Source organism: Dendrobates tinctorius, unplaced genomic scaffold (genome assembly GCF_039654945.1).
Source record: "Dendrobates tinctorius isolate UK_male_01 unplaced genomic scaffold, ASM3965494v1 ptg000139l, whole genome shotgun sequence".
Lineage (NCBI taxonomy): Eukaryota > Metazoa > Chordata > Amphibia > Anura > Dendrobatidae > Dendrobates > Dendrobates tinctorius.
Genome location: NW_027361807.1, coordinates 2,931,118 through 2,950,819, shown reverse-complemented (window position 1 = coordinate 2,950,819; position 19,702 = coordinate 2,931,118). Strand labels below are relative to the sequence as shown.

Below are 19,702 nucleotides of genomic sequence, written 5' to 3'. Positions count from 1 at the left end.
AACCACTTTCCACACATTACAAGGATCGGGAGGCTGTCTTCTCAGCTATCACACTGCCTTGGAGCTAGGGCTCATCCAGATTATTCATACCATAACTGACCCTGCGGATATGGATGTACAAACTATGGTGAACAGCTTTCCCTCCCTATTTAGTGGTTTGGGAAAACTAAAGGACTCTCAAGTACACCTTCATGTGGATGACGATGTTCGTCCAGTAGCCCAACCTCACAGGCGTATTCCATTTCACCTGAGACAGAAGGTAGAAAAGGAACTCCAATTGCTCATGGATGAGGAAGTTATTGAAACTGTTACTGGCCCCACTCCGTGGGTCTCTCCACTTGTGGTAGTTCCAAAACCAAAGACTCCTGATCAAGTGAGACTGTGTGTTGACATGCGCCTGCCCAACACCGCTATCCAGAGGGAAAGACATATCTCACCTACGATTGATGACATTATTCATTTATTAAATGGAGCCACCGTCTTCTCAAAGCTCGACCTCAATAAGGGATATCATCAATTAGAACTGAGTCAAGAGTCCCGATACTTGACCACATTTTCCACCCATGTGGGCCTCAGAAGATACAAAAGATTGACTTTTGGAGTCTGCTCAGCAGCAGAAATTTTTTAGGATGCAATAAGGAGTGTCATTCAACACATCCCAAATGCCTTTAATTACAGTGATGACATATTGGTTTTTGGTAAAACTCAAGCTGAGCATAATCGTGCTCTATATGCTATCTTCGAATGTCTGCTTTCTGCTGGACTCACTTTAAACAAAGAGAAGTGCGAGTTTGACAAGGGTTCATTAGAATTCTATGGTCACATCTCGGCAAAAGGAGTACAACCAGACCCCAAGAAAGCGGAAGCTATCAGAACAGCCTCAATTCCACAGGATGCCAGTGAAGTGCGTTCTTTCCTTGGAATGGCAAGTTACTGTGCTAGATATATTCCGAATTTTTCAACAATCAGCAATCCACTACGGGAACTTACAAAACAAAGTTGTATTTTTCAATGGTCTCAAGACTGTCAGGCCTCTTTTGAAACAATTAAAAATGAACTCTGCTCGACAACCACTATGGCTTATTTTGATCCAGCTCTTCGAACTGAACTGATTGTGGACGCTAGTCCCGTGGGACTGGGTGCTATTCTAGCGCAGTACAAGGATAACAATCAAAATCCTCACATCATTTCTTATGCAAGTAAGAGCTTAAACACTGAAAGAAAATATTCTCAACCTGAAAAAGAAAGCTTGGCTGTTGTCTGGGGATGTGAACACTTTCACTTATTTCTCTATGGAGCTCCCTTCACCATTGTCACAGATCATCAAGCACTTTACAATTTTTGGAAATCCCAGAGCTAAAATGCCTGCACGAATTGAACGATGGGGCCTACGTCTACAGGACTACAACTATAAAATTGTTCACAAACCTGGAAAATACAGCAATCCGGCTGATTATCTTTCAAGACATCCTACTAATGATGATATACCTGTGCATTCCTCCATTGAAGAATACCTATGTTTTGTTACAGATCATGCCGTGCCAAAAGCACTCTCTCTTGATCAATTTATAAATGAAACAACAACAGACAAGACACTCTGTGCCCTAATACAAGTCATCCAAAATCGAAGGTGGCATGAAATTCAAAAGGAAAAATTTCCTGATTCTGAGATTGATCTGAAAGAGTTAAAACTATTCTCAAACGTACGTGAGGAATCAGTCACTGAAGAACACCTCATTCTTCGAGGTACCAAACTAGTTGTACCTAAGACTTTGCGTAACTTAGTCATACAGATAGCACATGAAGGTCATTTAGGAATTGTTGGCACAAAGAAGTTACTCAGAGAAAAAGTGTGGTTCCCAAATATGGATCACTTGGTGGAAGAAAAGATTAGACGCTGTTCTACTTGTCAATTAATCACTCCATCATCAACCTTAGAGCCATTACAAATGTCTCCGTTACCCACTGCTGTCTGGGAGGAAGTGGCAGTCGATATATATGGACCATTGCCAAATGGCCAATACATTCTCGTAACAATTGATGAATATTCTCGATACCCTGTCATTTCATTTATCTCTTCAACATCTGCTAATAATGTCATACCAGAGCTGGACGACATTTTCTCGGCATATGGTATTCCAAGAGTGGTCAAAACAGACAATGGACCTCCATTCAATGGACATGTGTTTACACAATTTTCTGAATACTTGGGATTCAATCACAGGAAAATCACACCTTGCTGGCCGCAAGCCAATGGAATTGTGGAACGTTTTATGCGCACTCTGGGGAAACGTATCAAGGCAGCGAGTCTGGAGCACATCCCACTGAAACAGTCATTATACAAATTCATGCGTAATTACCGCAATACGCCACACTCCACTACTAATGCTGCTCCAGCTCATTTAATGTTCAGCAGAACCCTGCGTATACGTCTCCCTGATGTGACCAGCCATCCCCGACCGAGTGACTCCTCAGTGAGATCCACAGATTTCTCCAACAAACAAGCCATGAAACGTTATGCAGACAGAAGGCGAAGGACACAGTCAAGTGCCATCGAAAGAGGGGATGTCGTGGTGGTACGTCAAAGACCAACCAACAAGACCTCACCTGTATATGGTCCTGCAAAATATTATGTTACTAAAAGGAAAGGCAGCATGATCACAGCTGAACAAGATGGACACTCTATAACGCGAAATTCTTCATATTTTAAAGTCATACCGCAGAATGATGACAATGAACTCTCTTTGGTGGAAGATTTGGTATCCGATGGTGGAGAGGACCAACAAGAGGTAGCTGGTCCATCAATAATGAACCCTCTCAATGAGCCCAGACGTTATCCTACACGAGAGAGAAGAGCTCCATCGAGGCTTATTGAAGAAGTGTAATTACAGTTTTTTTTTGTTTTTTTTTTTGTTTGTTTGTTTCTCTGGTTTTGAAGTTGAACAAATAAGACAAAACGGACATATGATTTCTTTGGACGTTTTCATGTTGTTGCATTTATCAGTAATATGGGTTATTTATAGGAAAAAAAAAAAAAAAAAAAAAGGGGATGATGTAATGTATAATAATTAGATCTGTCTCTTTAAGCAAGCCAGACTTATGGGACTTGGGGGGTGGAGACAAGAGGGATGAGAAGGGAAGTTTCACTTCTGGTAGCATGGGAATGCAACTGTTATGCTGTGTGCTGGAGGACGAAGAATAAAACATATCTAAAGTTTAATACCTTGAATTCTTCATAACGTGTGGATATTACAACTTCCACAGATGCAGAAACTTGCAGTGGGGGGAAAAAAAAAAAAAAAAAAAAAAAACCCCACACACCACTCACATGGATGTGTGAATAGTCCCATAAAACTATCATGGGTTATTTCTATGAAAACTATGGATAGAACATGTACACAAGGTTACACGAGGATTTTTTCCAATTGAAGTGCACTAGATGCAGAAAATCCAGTCAAATGTATATTAGTTTCCACTGCAGAAAAAAAAAAAAAACAAAAAAAAACAAAAAAAAAAAACACAAACTAAAGACACACCATAAAAGCTCAGCCATGCATTTAAGCCACACATGAGTATATGAATGAAGTTTCTCAAAACCAAACACCAGGAGGCAAACACAAGTTGCTGCATTTTAACCCCTTAGTGACAGAGCCAATTTTTCAAATTCTGACCAATATCACTAAGGCTGTGTTCACACGATGCAGATTTGCAGCGTTTCCGCAGCGGATTTTACCGCGCAGAAACGTTGCATATCCGCATTGTGATGTACAGTACCTTTAAAATGAATGAAAAAAAAAACCGCTGTGCAGGCGCTGCGGATTTTTCCGCGCGGTTTTCCTGCGGTACAAAATCCGCAGCATGTTACTTCTTTTGTGCGGTTTTCTATCTCCCCTGTCACCAAATCCGCAGGGGAAAGACCGCAATGGAAAACCGCATGAAAAATGGAAGAAATCCGCAGGAAAAATGCAGGTCATTTGACCTGCGGTTTTCTTCCATTCTGCGCGGAAAAATCCGCAGGGCTCAAAACTCCGTCTGCACTCAGCCTAAATGTGGTGATAACTCTGGAACGCTTCAACAAATCCCACTGATTCTGAGTGGTTTTTTTGTGGCACATTATAATTTACGATAATGGTAAATTTAGGTTGACTTGTGTTAATTTATAAAAAAATATCAGAAACTTGACAAAAATGTAAAAAAAAAAAAAAAAAAAAATTATTTCAGCTTTCAAGCTTTGAATGATTATCCGTTTAATCCAGATAGTCATACTACACAAAAACATTAATAAATAACATTTCCCACATGTCTGCCTTACATCAGCACCATTTTTAAAACGCTAATTTATTTTGTTAGGCTTTTAGGAGGTTTGAAAATGTAGCAGTAATTTTTCATTTTTTCAAGGAAAGTTACAAAATTTATTTTATGAGGGACTTATCCAGGTTTGAAGCGACTTTGGGGGAGCTATATATTGGAAAACCCCAAACATGATACCATTTTTAAAACAGCACCCCCTGACATACTGAAAACTGCTGTCAGGTAGTTTATTAACCCTTCAGGTGATTTTCAGGAATTAATGCAAAGTGGTATAGCAGGAATGAAAAAGTGTTTGTTTACCACCTAAATGTCGCTAACTTCTGAACTGAACGCTATATCCGGGAGACTCTAAGGCCGCTATTTGGCCATGAAGTGCTATGGCAAAAATCAGCACCACACAATCATAATCTCAGTGTGTCAATTAGATTCCCACAATCTTTTAACCATTATTCCGATGTAGTCACTTTTGACAGCAGCAACTAAGGGGTTAAACATATGGACGGTGCCATCACTGATCGTTTATGATACAGCAAGTTGTCAGCTATAGTGGACAGCCGACAGCTGCTGAATTGTCACCTGTGTGGGGATAATATTCCATTATATCTCAGGTCAGTAAAAAGACATACTGGCTGTCATTAAGGGGTTAAACATGGCATACCAAAGACACAAAAAGGCAGCATCAAATAGTGTATGGTAAGCATATGTAAACTTTTCTCTTCAAAAATTTGGGAATTCTGTGAAAAAAAGAAGAATTGTGGTTGTTAAGAAAAGACCATGTGTGTACATACCCTAATGAACTAAGCTCGATCTTCAAATTAACTTCAGACAGAAGCCAGGTCACATTCAGGCTATGTGCCCACGCTAGCGTTTTTAAACGCTCAGGAAAAGGATCCCCTTCCCAGAAAACGCGCGTCTTTTTCCATGCGTTTTTTGCGCAATTTTTGACACGCGATTTCTGGGATCATTGGGGATGTCTAAAAACGCTCAGCAATGCGGGAATTAATGAGCATGCTGCGTTTTCAGCCACTAAGCGATTCCTGAGCGGTTAAAAACGCATGCATTGGCACAAAAAGCCAAAAATGCATGCTAATTAATTTGATGCATCTTTTAAGCGTTTCTGCAGCGTCTGAGCCGTGGGCACACAGCCGCATCGTGGGCACACAGCCTCACACAGTCTGTATTTGGTCTGTTTTTTTTTTTTTGTTTTTTTTATCTCAGTTGGTGTGTGTGTGTGTGTGTGTGTGTAAGCCAAAACCAGGAGTGGGGAAAAGAAAAAAAAAAAACCACACAGAGGAAAAGTATAATAGAAACCCATCACCACCTCCTGGTTTTGGCTTACACATACTGAGGTAAAAAAAACTCACCAAATACTGATCGTGTGCACACGGCCTAAGATACACGTCACCACTTCTGGATTTATCACCCACTCCTGGTTATGGCTTACACATACTGAGGTAAATAGTCACCATATACTGATCGTGTGCACACGGCCTAAGAGAAACACATCACCACTTCTGTATTTATCACCCACTCCTGGTTTTTGCTTACTCATACTGAGGTAAAATACTGAGGTAAAATAGTCACCAAATACTGATCGTGTGCACACGGCCTGAGAGAAACACGTCACCACTTCTGGATTTATCACCCACTCCTGGTTTTGGCTTATACATACTGAGGTAAAATACTGAGGTAAAATAGTCACCAAATACTGATCGTGTGCACACGGCCTAAGAGAAACACGTCACCACTTCTGGATTTATCACCCACTCCTGGTTTTGGCTTACACATACTGAGGTAAAAAAAACTCACCAAATACTGATCGTGTGCACACGGCCTAAGATACACGTCACCACTTCTGGATTTATCACCCACTCCTGGTTATGGCTTACACATACTGAGGTAAATAGTCACCATATACTGATCGTGTGCACACGGCCTAAGAGAAACACATCACCACTTCTGTATTTATCACCCACTCCTGGTTTTTGCTTACTCATACTGAGGTAAAATAGTCACCAAATACTGATCGTGTGCACACGGCCTGAGAGAAACACGTCACCACTTCTGGATTTATCACCCACTCCTGGTTTTGGCTTATACATACTGAGGTAAAATACTGAGGTAAAATAGTCACCAAATACTGATCGTGTGCACACGGCCTAAGAGAAACACGTCACCACTTCTGGATTTATCACCCACTCCTGGTTTTGGCTTATACATACTGAGGTAAAGTACTTACAATGTGAATGGGTTTGCTGGGAGTCAATAATGAGACTACCTACAAACACTGCTTTTACACTTTTTTTTTTCCTCTCTGCACACTAAGTTAAGGTAACTTAAAATATCTTGAAAATTTGCTGTATAAAAAGCCACAAAAAATAACCTCTGAGTGTGAAGGCCTTGTTCTAGGAACATGTTATCATATGCCATATTAATTAATGATTTAAAACCACATGCAGTAAGCCAATGTGCCTGTTTCTTCCCATGAGCACTTACTCTTTCAGCTGTTGCCATGTTTGATTACCACAGGACATCCTGAGCCCTTCTATCCCACTTTTTAAATGGAGCACAATTACATCTTAAAGTTGCAGGACACTTCCTATAAGGAGTCATTCACAAGTCTGGGTTTAAACACGTATGTGAGAAAATTGTACCTGCGTCATCAGTATAAGATCCATGTGTCCAGTTTTTACCATCAGTGTGTCAGTGTTTTCCAGTATGGATAAATTAATAAATTACAAAGCTTCTCCTATACTTTGCAATGTTGAATATGTGTATTTTATTGTTGAATCTATTTTATTGAAAGAACAAATAAGCAGAGGAAACATACAAAATGAAGAAAATATGCAAGTTATACACCTTTCTGAACATCGTTACATCATAAACAGTTACTTATACATCTATCACATCTATTCAAGATGAAATCTTGTAATTTCTCGGTAAAATGTGTATTAACCCCTTCATGACCAAGCCTATTTTGACCTTAATGACCAGGCCATTTTTTGCAATTCTGACCAGTGTCCCTTTATGAGGTAATAACTCAGGAACGCTTCAACGCATCCTAGCGATTCTGAGATTGTTTTTTCTTGACATATTGGGCTTCATGTTAGTGGTAAATTTAGGTCAATAATTTTTGCGTTTATTTGTGAAAAAATCAGAAATTTGGCGAAAATTTAGAAAATATCGCAATTTTCAAATTTTGAATTTTTTTTCTGTTAAACCAGAGAGGTATGTGACAAAAAATAGTTACTAAATAACATTTCCCACATGTCTATTTTACATCAGCACAATTTTGGAAACAAAATATTTTTTTGTTAGGAAGTTATAAGGGTTAAAAGTTGACCAGCGATTTCTCATTTTTACAATAAAATTTACAAAACCATTTTTTTTAGGGACCACCTCACATTTGAAGTCACTTTGAGGGGTCTATATGGCAGAAAATACCCAAAAGTGACACCATTCTAAAAACTGCACCCCTCAAGCTTCACAAAAGTTTATAACGCAGTGCCATGAAAATAAAAAATATTTTTTTTTCCTCAAAAAATTATTTTTTAGTGTGCAATTTTTTATTTTCACAAGGGTACGAGGATAAATTAGACCCCAAAAGTTGTTGTCCAGTTTGTCCTGAGTACGCTGGTACCCCATATGTGGGGGGGAACCACTGTTTGGGCACATGTCGGGGCTCGGAAGGGAAGTAGTGACATTTTGAGATGCTGACTTTGATGGAATGGTCTGCGGGCATCATGCTACATTTGCAGAGCCCCTGATGTATCTAAACTGTGGAACCCCCCACAAGTGACCCCATTTTGGAGACTAGACCCCCCAAGGAACTTATCTAGATGTATGGTGAGCACCTTGAACCCCCAAGCACTTCACAAAAGTTTATAACGCAGAGCCGTGAAAATAAAAAAAATTTTTTTCCTCAAAAAAAATGATTTTTAGCCAGCAATTTTTTTTTCACAGGGGTAGCAGGATAAATTGGACCCCAAAAGTTGTTGTCCAGTTTGTCCTGAGTACACTGGTACCCCATATGTAGGTGGGGACCACTGTTTGGGTACACGTCGGGGCTCGGAAGGGAAATAGTGACAATATGAAATGCTGACTTTGATGGAATGGTCTGCGGGCACCATGTAACATTTGAAGAGCCCCTGATGTACATAAACTGTGGAACCCCCCCACAAGTGACCCCATTTTGGAAACTAGACCCCCCAAGGAACTTATCTAGATGTGTGGTGAGCACCTTGAACCCCCAAGCGTGTCACAGAAGTTTATAACGCAGAGCCGTGAAAATTAAAAATAATTTTTTTTCCTCAAAAAAAAGATTTTCCGCCAGCAATTTTTTATTTTCACAGGGGTAGCAGGATATATTGGACCCCAAAAGTTGTTGTACAGTTTGTCCTGAGTACGCTGGTACCCCATATATGGGGGGAACCATTGTTTGGGCACACATAAGGGCTCGGAATGGAAGTAGTGACGTTTTGAAATGCAGACTTTGATGGAATGGTCTGCGGTCGTCGTTACGTTTGCAGAGCCCCTGATGTGCCTAAACAATAGAAACCCCCACAAGTGACCCCATTTTGGAAACTAGACCTCCCAAGGAACTTATCTAGATGCCTGGTGAGCACTTTGAACTCCCTAGTGCTTCACAGAAGTTTATAACACAGAGACGTGAAAATAATAAAAAAAAAAATTTCCACAAAAATATTTTTTTAGCCCCCAATTTTTTATTTTCCCAAGGGTACCAGGAGAAATTAGACCCACAAAGTTGTTGTGCAATTTTTCCTGAGTACGCTGATACCCCATATGTTGGGGTAAACCACTGTTTGGGCACACGTCGGGGCTTGGAAGGGAGGGAGCACCGTTTAACTTTTTGAACGCAAAATTGGCTGGAATCAATGGTTGCACCATGTCGCGTTTGGAGACCCCCTGATGTGCCTAAACAGTGGAAACCCCTCAATTCTAACTTCCACCCTAACCCCAACACACCCCTAACCACAGCCCTAACCCCAACACATCCCTAACCCTAATCCCAACCCTAACCCCAACACACCCCTAATCCCAACCCTAACCACACCCATAACCCTAATCCCAACCCTAACCCTAATTCTAACCCTCTTTCCAACCCTAACCCTAACCCTGTTTCCAACCCTAACCCTAATGGAAAAATAAAAATAATTTCTTTATTTTATTAGGTGATCTTGCCTATGGGGGTGATAAATGGGGGGTTTATTTACATTTCATTCTATTTTGATCACTGTGAAAGTGATCAAAATGAATGAATAAAAATTGGAGCCGGCGGGCGCACTGCGCATGCGCCCGCCATTTTCCAATATGGCGGCGCCCATGGTCCGGGACCGCGGGACTCCGGGAGCCATAACGGCACTCGGTGAGTACCGGGAGGTGGGATTGGGGGCAATCGGAAGCCGGGGGGAGCGGAGGGAAAGCGGGGGAGATGATGACAGCGGTGGCACATCGCCGCTGTCATTCAGTGGCGGGGGGCAGATCGCCCCCGTTAACGGGTGGGGGGGTCGGATCGCTGTCACCAGCCATGTCCGATGCTACAGCAGCGTCGGACATGGCTGGATTGTAATATTTCATCAATTTTAATTGATGAAATATTACTATCGCTCTGATTGGCTGTTTTACTTTTAACAGCCAATCAGAGTGATCGTAGTCATGTGGGGGGCGAAGTCACGCCCCCTATGCTGAAGAACAAAGCCCCCAGTATCTGCGGGTCGGGTGACCTTTCAGTGACCTAGGTCACCCGACCCGCAGGGGGCCTTTAAAGTCATGATGCCACATAGGCATCACTGGTCAGATTTGCACCAGTTTTCATGACGCCTATGTGGTGTCATTGGTCATGAAGGGGTTAATGGTTTGCATACCCCTGTTCCTGACCCACTCTGACTGAGTGACTAACATTAGGTATTGGTTCACCCATCTGCATAGAACGTACCAAATATTTGCTCCTTAATTCTTATTATCACGCGTGGGTAGGTTCATTAAACGTTGTTTGTACTTATTCAGAATATGTTTTACATATTTCAGTAGGGGTGTAATATGTAGGAAAAGAGAATGTAGAGAGAGAAGAAAGAAAACATAAGAACATTTAGAATAGAACTTTTAGGAGTAGTAGGGAGGGGATGGGAGAGAAAAGAGGGGGGGAGGGATTAGCGGTCCCCAAATCACGAACCAGACCCTAAGAAGCCACCTCAACCAACTGCGATAACCCGGCTGTTTCTTCAAACAAGATCCAGGGATGCCAGACTCGGGTCAGGCAGGTGTTGTTCCCCTCCAACTCAGCCACCAGTTCCTCCATCCGAAAGATATCTGCAAATTCCGCCACCCATTCCACCATAGTTGGTGGCGTTGCCACTCTCCAGTGGCGTGGAATTATCATACGTGCTGCAGTAATACAAAACCTTAAAAGGCTCCGTTTCTGAGCTGATATGGAACCTGGAGGGATCGGGAGGATAGCAGCCTGCGGAGAAGGGGGCACAACATCTCCGGTAATTTTTTGATAAGCCAAGAACACTTCCTTCCAGAAGGGTTGGATCACAGCGCTGTCATGTCGGACACTGTTCACACCAGGGTGTCCGGCAGACAGCGGTAATACCCTGTTGGGTATTCTGTTCCAGTCGGGATAGGGTTAACCAGGTTGTCATGCTGGCTGAGGGCTGGGCCACGCCCTTGGTCTTTAAATAGTTCATCCTGACTATGGGCGTCGCCGACTATAGCTTTAGCCTAGTGCTAGCAATACCGGTCAGCAGTGGTGGTGTTGGAGCGTCTGATATCTGGTGCAGTAAATCCCTCAGTGGTTCTTTCTCCAATCTGTTATATATATATTTGGTTGCCCTTGCACATTATTGTATTTCCTTGTGTATTAACTGTGTGGTGTTTCTTTTACCCCTGTCCATACGTATTTGTGGGGTCTGGTGTCTGGTCCCCTCACTGGGTGGAGGGTGGTGGGTTCAGCTTAGGGCTGGACAGGAGACAGGGACAGGGTGGAGGCTCAGGCAGGCACACCTTCAGTGTAAACCCTGGGTAGAGGGAAAGACAGGGTTCCCCTAGTCTGAGGGACATCGCAGGGGTCCCGGGGTTTTTGCCTAAAGTAACCTAGGCATACCATGACATTATAGTCGGCCCAAATAATAAAGTGAGAGGGAAAAAAAAAAAAAAGGTATAGATAGGGAATATAGGGGTTACTTACTATGGATCCTATACTTTCCCTAACCAAGCAGCTGGAGGCTCTATCCATACAGGTCACTGAACTCAGGGGGGCGGTCCAGCAACAAGGCCTGTCAGCTCCTGCAGTACCTGCTGAGGCTGCAGCCAGGGCAGCTGAGCCCAAGTTTCCCCTTCCTGAACGATTTGCTGGTGATCGTGGTAAGTTCACGGTGTTTCGTGAATCATGCAAATTGTATTTCCGTATGCGTCCACATTCCTCAGGTAATGAGGCTCAACGCGTGGGCTTGGTGATTTCTTTGCTGAGTGGTGACCCACAGGCCTGGGCCTTTTCACTCCCTTCAGACTCACCGGCATTTGAATCTGTAGATTTTTTTTTCTCTGCTCTGGGTTTGATCTATGACGATCCGGATAGATTAAACTTAGCAGAGTCTAAGATACGCTCACTGCTACAGGGTGATCGATCAGCTGAGGATTACTGCACGGAATTCCGGCGCTGGGCGGTGGACACGCAGTGGAATGACCCTGCGCTTAGAAGTCAATTTTTGCATGGGGTTTCTGGAAGGGTTAAACAGACTCTCCTAATGTACGAGACTCCCGCCTCTCTGGAGGCTGCGATGGCACTTGTAGTACGCATAGACCGACGTCTCCGTCAGGGGGCGCTGGTTTCGTTGCCTCCGGGAGGTGGGGGAGTGGTCGGTGAGGTTGCCGCGGGTGAATCCGTGGAACCCATGCAGATCGCTGGTATAGCACAGTCACCGAGTAACAAGCCTAAACGTTCTTGGCACAGAAGGCAGGGGCTCTGTTTTTTTTGTGGCAAAGGAGGACATTTTATTAACGCTTGCCCCCTGGTACCTAAGAAGGGCGCGCCGGCGGAAAACTGATAGGCTCAGAGGGTTTGGAGGAGTCTAGTCTGAGCCTTTGTGTATCCTCCGTCATGGTTTCCCAGTGTATGCTCCCTGCTAGGGTGGTACTTGGGGGGCAAATGCTCTCTATTACAGTATTTATTGATAGTGGCTCAGCTGCCAATCTCATTGATGAGAGGTTCGCGCATACAGCGGGATTTCCGGTGGAGAAATTGCCGAACCCCATCCGGGTGGTTACCATCAATGCTTCCCCGTTGTCTCAAGGGGAGATCACAGAGTGTGTGTTGGATATACAACTCCACATCGGAGTATTACACTCAGAGCGGGTAACTTGTAAGGTGCTTAGTAACTTACCGGCTCAGATGGTTCTGGGCTTTCCATGGTTGTCAATGCATAATCCTGTTATTGATTGGAAGACCCAGGACATAATTCAGTGGAGCAGGGAGTGTCAGGAGAGGTGCCTGGCTACATGTATTTCCGCTTTGACCCCCAGTATCCCGGAGCCGTTGCTGGATTATGCGGATGTATTTTCTGAGAAGGGTTGTTCGGAACTACCACCGCATCGCCCCTATGACTGTGCTATTAGGTTGAAACCAGGGGCCAAGTTACCTAAAGCTAGAATGTTTAATATCTCAGGTCCCGAGAGGCTAGCTCTCAAGGAATACATTGCGGATAGCCTGAGCAAGGGTCATATTAGACCTTCCTTTTCTCCTCTGGCTGCTGGCTTCTTCTTTGTTAAAAAGAAGGATGGCGGTTTACGCCCGTGTCTGGATTTCAGAGAACTCAACCAGATTACGGTCCGTGATCCTTACCCTATGCCACTTATACCCGATTTATTCAACCAAGTGGTTGGTGCCAGGTGGTTCTCCAAACTGGACCTCAGGGGGGCGTACAATCTTATAAGAGTCCGTCAGGGGGATGAGTGGAAGACAGCGTTCAATACCCCTGAGGGTCACTTTGAGAGGTTGGTAATGCCGTTTGGGTTGACTATGGCACCGGCGGTCTTTCAACACTTCATTAATGATGTCTTCTCTCAGTTGTTGGGGAGGTTCGTTATAATTTATCTTGACGACATCCTCATTTTCTCTCGCGACTATGATACACATATAGAGCATGTTAGACAGGTTCTGCAGTTGCTCAGAGAGAACAGGCTCTATGTCAAGCTTGAAAAATGTGTGTTTTTCGTACAGGAGCTACGGTTCTTGGGTTATATAATCTCCGCCTCAGGTTTTAAGATGGACACCGCAAAGGTGCAGGCGGTACTACATTGGGATCGGCCTGATAATCTTAAGGCGCTTCAGCGATTTCTTGGCTTCTCCAATTACTATAGGAAATTTATTAAGAACTTCTCTATGATTGCCAAACCACTGACTGACATGACTAAGAAGGGTACCGACTTTTCTGACTGGTCTGAGCCTGCGGTACAGGCGTTTGAATTCCTCAAGAATAGTTTTGCCTCAGCGCCCATTCTGGTGCAGCCCGATGTCTCCTTACCGTTTGTCGTGGAGGTGGATGCGTCGGAGGTTGGAGTGGGGGCTGTACTGTCTCGGGGCCCTTCTTGGGCCAAGTTGCATCCGTGTGCCTTCTTCTCCAAGAAGCTGTCGCCTGCGGAGCGTAATTATGATATTGGCAACAGGGAACTATTGGCCATCAAATTGGCATTTGAGGAGTGGCGACACTTCTTGGAGGGGGCTGTTCATCAGATTACTGTGATAACCGACCATAAGAATTTGCTTTATTTAGAATCTGCTAAGCGCCTGTCCTCCAGACAGGCTCGCTGGGCATTATTCTTCACCCGGTTCAACTTCATTGTTACCTATCGACCTGGGTCGAAGAATGTTAAGGCAGACGCTTTATCCAGGTGTTTTCCTGGTGGAGAGTTATGTGAAGAGCCGGTGCCTATTCTCCAAAAGGGTGTGGTGGTATCTGCCATCACGACAGAGATTGAGGCAGAGATTGCGGATGCTCAGGAGGTGGTACCGCCGGGGTTGCCTGCTAATAAATCTTTTGTGCCGCTACATCTACGCTCTAGAGTGTTGGGCGAACATCACGACACGGTACTGGCAGGTCATCCAGGGGTTAAGAGCACTCTGGAACTGGTATTGCGTCGTTTTTGGTGGCCTAAAATCCGGCAGGATGTGGCCTCATATGTGGCTGCCTGTACCACGTGCGCACGGGCCAAGACTCCTCGTTCCCGTCCCGCTGGTAGCTTGCAGCCTCTCGGGGTGCCCAGTAAGCCATGGACTGAGATTTCCATGGATTTTATTACTGACTTGCCCGCCTCGGCAGGGAACTCGGTCATTTTGGTAATTGTTGATAGGTTCTCCAAAATGTCACATTTCGTTGCTTTACCGTCTTTGCCCAATGCTAAGACTCTTGCTCAGATATTTATTCGCGAGGTGGTCAGACTTCATGGTGTCCCGTCTGACATTGTGTCTGATCGAGGTACGCAGTTTGTGGCAAAGTTTTGGAGAGCTTTTTGTTCTCGCCTTGGAATCAAATTATCTCATTCATCGGCTTTCCACCCTCAGTCGAATGGACAGACTGAGCGGATGAACCAAAACCTGGAGCAATACTTGCGCTGCTTTATTTCTGACAATCAGGAAGAGTGGTCAGCGTTTCTTCCTCTGGCAGAATTCGCAATAAACAACCATTGCCAGGAATCGTCTGGGGAATCTCCTTTTTTTTGTGTGTATGGTCTACATCCTCAATTTTGCACCTTGCGTCAGGGGTGCTCAGTTGGCGTCCCTGAGGAGGACCAGTTGGGAGCTCAATTGTCGTCTGTTTGGAGGAGAGTCAAGCAGCGCTTGTTGAAGGTGGGTTCCAGGTACAAACGGGTGGCTGACTGCAGACGTGTGCCAGGTCCGGACCTGTGTGTGGGTGATTGGGTGTGGTTATCTACTAGGAACATTAAGCTCAAGATACCATCACTTATGTTGGGTCCCAGGTTCATTGGCCCATTTAGAATCTCCGCAGTGATCAACCCCGTGGCATTTCGTTTGGAGTTGCCGGCTGTGTATAAGATTCATAATGTATTTCACAAAGCATTGCTAAAGAAGGTCGTGGGTTTGGTGGATGGTTCCCCCGGGCCACCACCTCCCGTCTTGGTGGATGGCGCGTTGGAATTTGTGGTGTCCAAAGTGGTGGACTCTAGGGTTGTGCATCGCACTCTACAGTACCTGGTCCACTGGCGTGGCTATGGTCCTGAGGAGAGGACATGGGTGCCGGCCTCTGACATTCATGCTGATCGACTGGTTACTATGTTCCATCGTCGCCATCCGGACAAGCCAGGTCCTCGACATGGTGAGGTTCCGGAGGTCCCTCGTAGAAGGCGGGGTACTGTCATGTCGGACACTGTTCACACCAGGGTGTCCGGCAGACAGCGGTAATACCCTGTTGGGTATTCTGTTCCAGTCGGGATAGGGTTAATCAGGTTGTCATGCTGGCTGAGGGCTGGGCCACGCCCTTGGTCTTTAAATAGTTCATCCTGACTATGGGCGTCGCCGACTATAGCTTTAGCCTAGTGCCTAGTGCTAGCAATACCGGTCAGCAGTGGTGGTGTTGGAGCGTCTGATATCTGGTGCAGTATATCCCTCAGTGGTTCTTTCTCCAATCTGTTATATATATATTTGGTTGCCCTTGCACATTATTGTATTTCCTTGTGTATTAACTGTGTGGTGTTTCTTTTACCCCTGTCCATACGTATTTGTGGGGTCTGGTGTCTGGTCCCCTCACTGGGTGGAGGGTGGTGGGTTCAGCTTAGGGCTGGACAGGAGACAGGGACAGGGTGGAGGCTCAGGCAGGCACACCTTCAGTGTAAACCCTGGGTAGAGGGACAGACAGGGTTCCCCTAGTCTGAGGGACATCGCAGGGGTCCCGGGGTTTTTTCCTAAAGTAACCTAGGCATACCATGACAAGCGCATTGCCACCATATATGGTATAGTGTGCCCCTCTCGGTTCCACATCGCCAACAGGTATCCTCCACTGTCGGAAAAATAGACTTTAATCTAACGGGGGACAGATACCATCTGGTCAGTATCTTAAAATTTTTCTCCTGTGCGCTCCCAGCGGGGGACATTTTAAATGTAAATAGGTAGGCTTTGCTGAGGTCCTCTTCTGAGAATTTACATCCCATCTCCTCCTCCCATGCCCGGATATAACTTGGAGTCACCTCCGAGTTCTCAACCCGGAGCTCCCTATATAAACGAGAGATCAAGTGAGAAGGAGGGTCTTGTTGCTGCAATAAGTTTTCCAATCCTGTCATGGGAGGGCGGGAATCGCGGTCCGCCATATGTCTCTGGATAAACGACATCAGCTGATTATATTCCATCCAGGAGAGCTCCTCATTGGGAAAATGTTCACGTAGAGTCCCCAAGGACGGAATATTTCCTCCCACCAGTATCTGTCCCATACATAAGTCTGAGCTAATATGCCAGCCTAAGAAACGATCCCTGTAACGCCCTGGGGGGAAGTCCGGGTTACCGAAGAGTGGTGTCAACGGATTCAGGGCGCTAATCAATTTCTTCTTAATCTTTATACGATTCCAAAGTCGTAATGTCTCTTGTGCCAAAAATCCAGTCGAACCCACGGAACTGCCCGTAGTAGGATCACAACATCGGATCCAAGGCAGGTGTCGCAAGGGAACATCAAAGGATGTCTGTTCCAATTGCACCCATTGTTTAGAGCTGTAGCTATACTGCCAGTCAAACAGTCGTATCAGTATGGAAGCCCTATGGTAGAGTTCTAAGTCAGAGAGACCTGCCCCACCTCTGGACTTTGGATTTGTCAGACTGGTGTATTTTAAGCGAGGCTTAGAAGCCTGCCAAATAAAGCGGATCAGCGCGGACCTGATGGTTTGGAAGAATGTCCTTGGCGGTATGATCGGGATCGCCTGAAATAAGTATAAAAATCTAGGAAGAACATCCATCTTGAAGGAGTTCATCCTACCAAACCATAAGATGTTTTTTCTTCCATATTCTCTTAATCGCTTCAATGTCGAGTCTAGAAGGGGCAAGTAGTTAAGTTTTTAAAGGTTGGTCATGTTGGTAGGAATTTGTACGCCCAAATATTGAATAGCTCCGTTTTTCCACCGAAAGGGGAAATTCTCCATTATTCTCATAAGTTCTGTTTGTCCCAAGGATATATTAAGAGCTTCAGTTTTCTGAAAATTAATTTTAAAATTACTGACTGCACCGTACCTCTTAAACTCCTCCATCAATGACGGGAGGGAAATGTGCGGCTGAGATACGTACAGTAGGAGGTCATCCGCATAAAGAGAGACCTTATAATGAACCCGGTCCACCCATAGGCCGTGCACATTGGGGTTCTTCCTAATTGCCATCGCTAAGTGTTCCATAACCACTGTATATAGAAGGGGCGAGAGAGGGCATCCCTGTCGTGTACCATTCCCGATAGGTATAGGGTCTGACAAAGCGCCATTGATCCTAATTCTCGCCGAGGGGCTGGAATACAGGGCCGCGATCTTTTGTATAAAGCGATTCCCCAGGCCCATCTGTCGTAAGGCCGAAAACATAAATCCCCAATGTACCCGGTCAAAGGCTTTCTCCGCGTCAATCGACCACAGTACCATCGGTTTATGTTCTCATTTTGCATGTGCAGTCAGAATGAGAGTCTTGTTTATCCCATCCCTCGCCTCCCTTCCCCGCACAAACCCCACCAGGTCTGAGTGTACAACCAAAGGCAGAAGAGGAGCCAACCGGTTCGCCAAAATTTTTGCGTAAAGTTTTACGTCTATATTAATGAGTGATATCAGACGGTAGTTGGTCACTACCGTAGGATCTTTTCCCGGCTTCGGGATCACTGTGATAAAAGCCTCCAGGGATTGTGGTACAAATGAAACATCGCCTGTAATGGAGTTAAAAACTTGTGTCATAATGGGACTAAGTAGCTCTCGAAATATCTTATAAAAGTGAGGGGAGAAACCGTCTGGTCCCGGGCACTTGCCCGCCGGGGTATTCCGAATAGCCTCATCAATCTCTTCCGCTGTGAAGTCAGTTTCTAGTGGTTCTGTCAGGTCTGTATTCAATATCGGAAAGGCGGTTTCATTTACACTCACTGGCCACTTTATTAGGTACACCTGTCCAACTGTGTGTTAAGACTTAATTTCTAATCAGCCAATCACATGGCGGCAACTCAGTGCATTTAGGCATGTAGACATGGTCAAGACAATCTCCTGCAGTTCAAACCGAGCATCAGTATGGGGAAGAAAGGTGATTTGAGTGCCTTTGAACGTGGCATGATTGTTGGTGCCAGAAGGGCTGGTCTGAGTATTTCAGAAACTGCTGATCTACTGGGATTTTCACGCACAACCATCTCTAGGGTTTACAGAGAATGGTCCGAAAAAGAAAAAAAATCCAGTGAGCGGCAGTTCTGTGGCCGGAAATGCCTTGTTGATGCCAGAGGTCAGAGGAGAATGGGCAGACTGGTTTGAGCTGATAGAAAGGCAACAGTGACTCAAATTGCCACCCGTTACAACCAAGGTAGGCAGAAGAGCATCTCTGAACGCACAGTGCGTCGAACTTTGAGGCAGATGGGCTACAGCAGCAGAAGACCACACCGGGTACCACTCCTCTCAGCTAAGAACAGGAAACTGAGGCTACAATTTGCACAAGCTCATCGAAATTGGACAGTAGAAGATTGGAAAAACGTTGCCTGGTCAGATGAGTCTCGATTTCTGCTGCGACATTCGGATGGTAGGGTCAGAATTTGGCGTAAACAACATGAAAGCATGGATCCATCCTGCCTTGTATCAACGGTTCAGGCTGGTGGTGGTGGTGTCATGGTGTGGGGAATTTTTTCTTGGCACTCTTTGGGCCCCTTGGTACCAATTGAGCATCGTTGCAACGCCACAGCCTACCTGAGTATTGTTGCTGACCATGTCCATCCCTTTATGACCACAATGTACCCAACATCTGATGGCTACTTTCAGCAGGATAATGCGCCATGTCATAAAGCTCGAATCATCTCAGATTGGTTTCTTGAACATGACAATGAGTTCACTGTACTCAAATGGCCTCCTCAGTCACCAGATCTCAGTCCAATAGAGCATCTTTGGGATGTGGTGGAACGGGAGATTCGCATCAGGGATGTGCAGCCGACAAATCTGCGCCAACTGTGTGATGCCATCATGTCAATATGGTCCAAAATCTCTGAGGAATGCTTCCAGCACCTTGTTGAATCTCTGCCACGAAGAATTGAGGCAGTTCTGAAGGCAAAAGGGGGTCCAACCCGTTACTAGCATGGTGTACCTAATAAAGTGGCCAGTGAGTGTATATAGGGCTCAATTTGTGGTTGGGGGTCCAGAGGCGGTCGAGAGGGAT

At 45.0% G+C, this 19,702-nt stretch overlaps 1 protein-coding gene across 2 annotated transcripts in view; it reads right to left on the bottom strand.

Annotated features, from left to right (window-relative positions):
- Positions 1–6,937, bottom strand: part of EIF4E1B (eukaryotic translation initiation factor 4E family member 1B) — a 36,904-nt gene extending 29,967 nt beyond the window's left edge. For both annotated transcript variants that reach the window (XM_073545079.1, XM_073545080.1), the window contains exon 1: positions 6,808–6,937. In XM_073545079.1, coding sequence (XP_073401180.1) covers positions 6,808–6,825 — 18 coding nt within the window. In that variant the 5' untranslated portion in view covers positions 6,826–6,937. The remainder of the gene's footprint in view (positions 1–6,807) is intronic.
- Between the last annotated feature and the right edge of the window lie 12,765 nt (positions 6,938–19,702).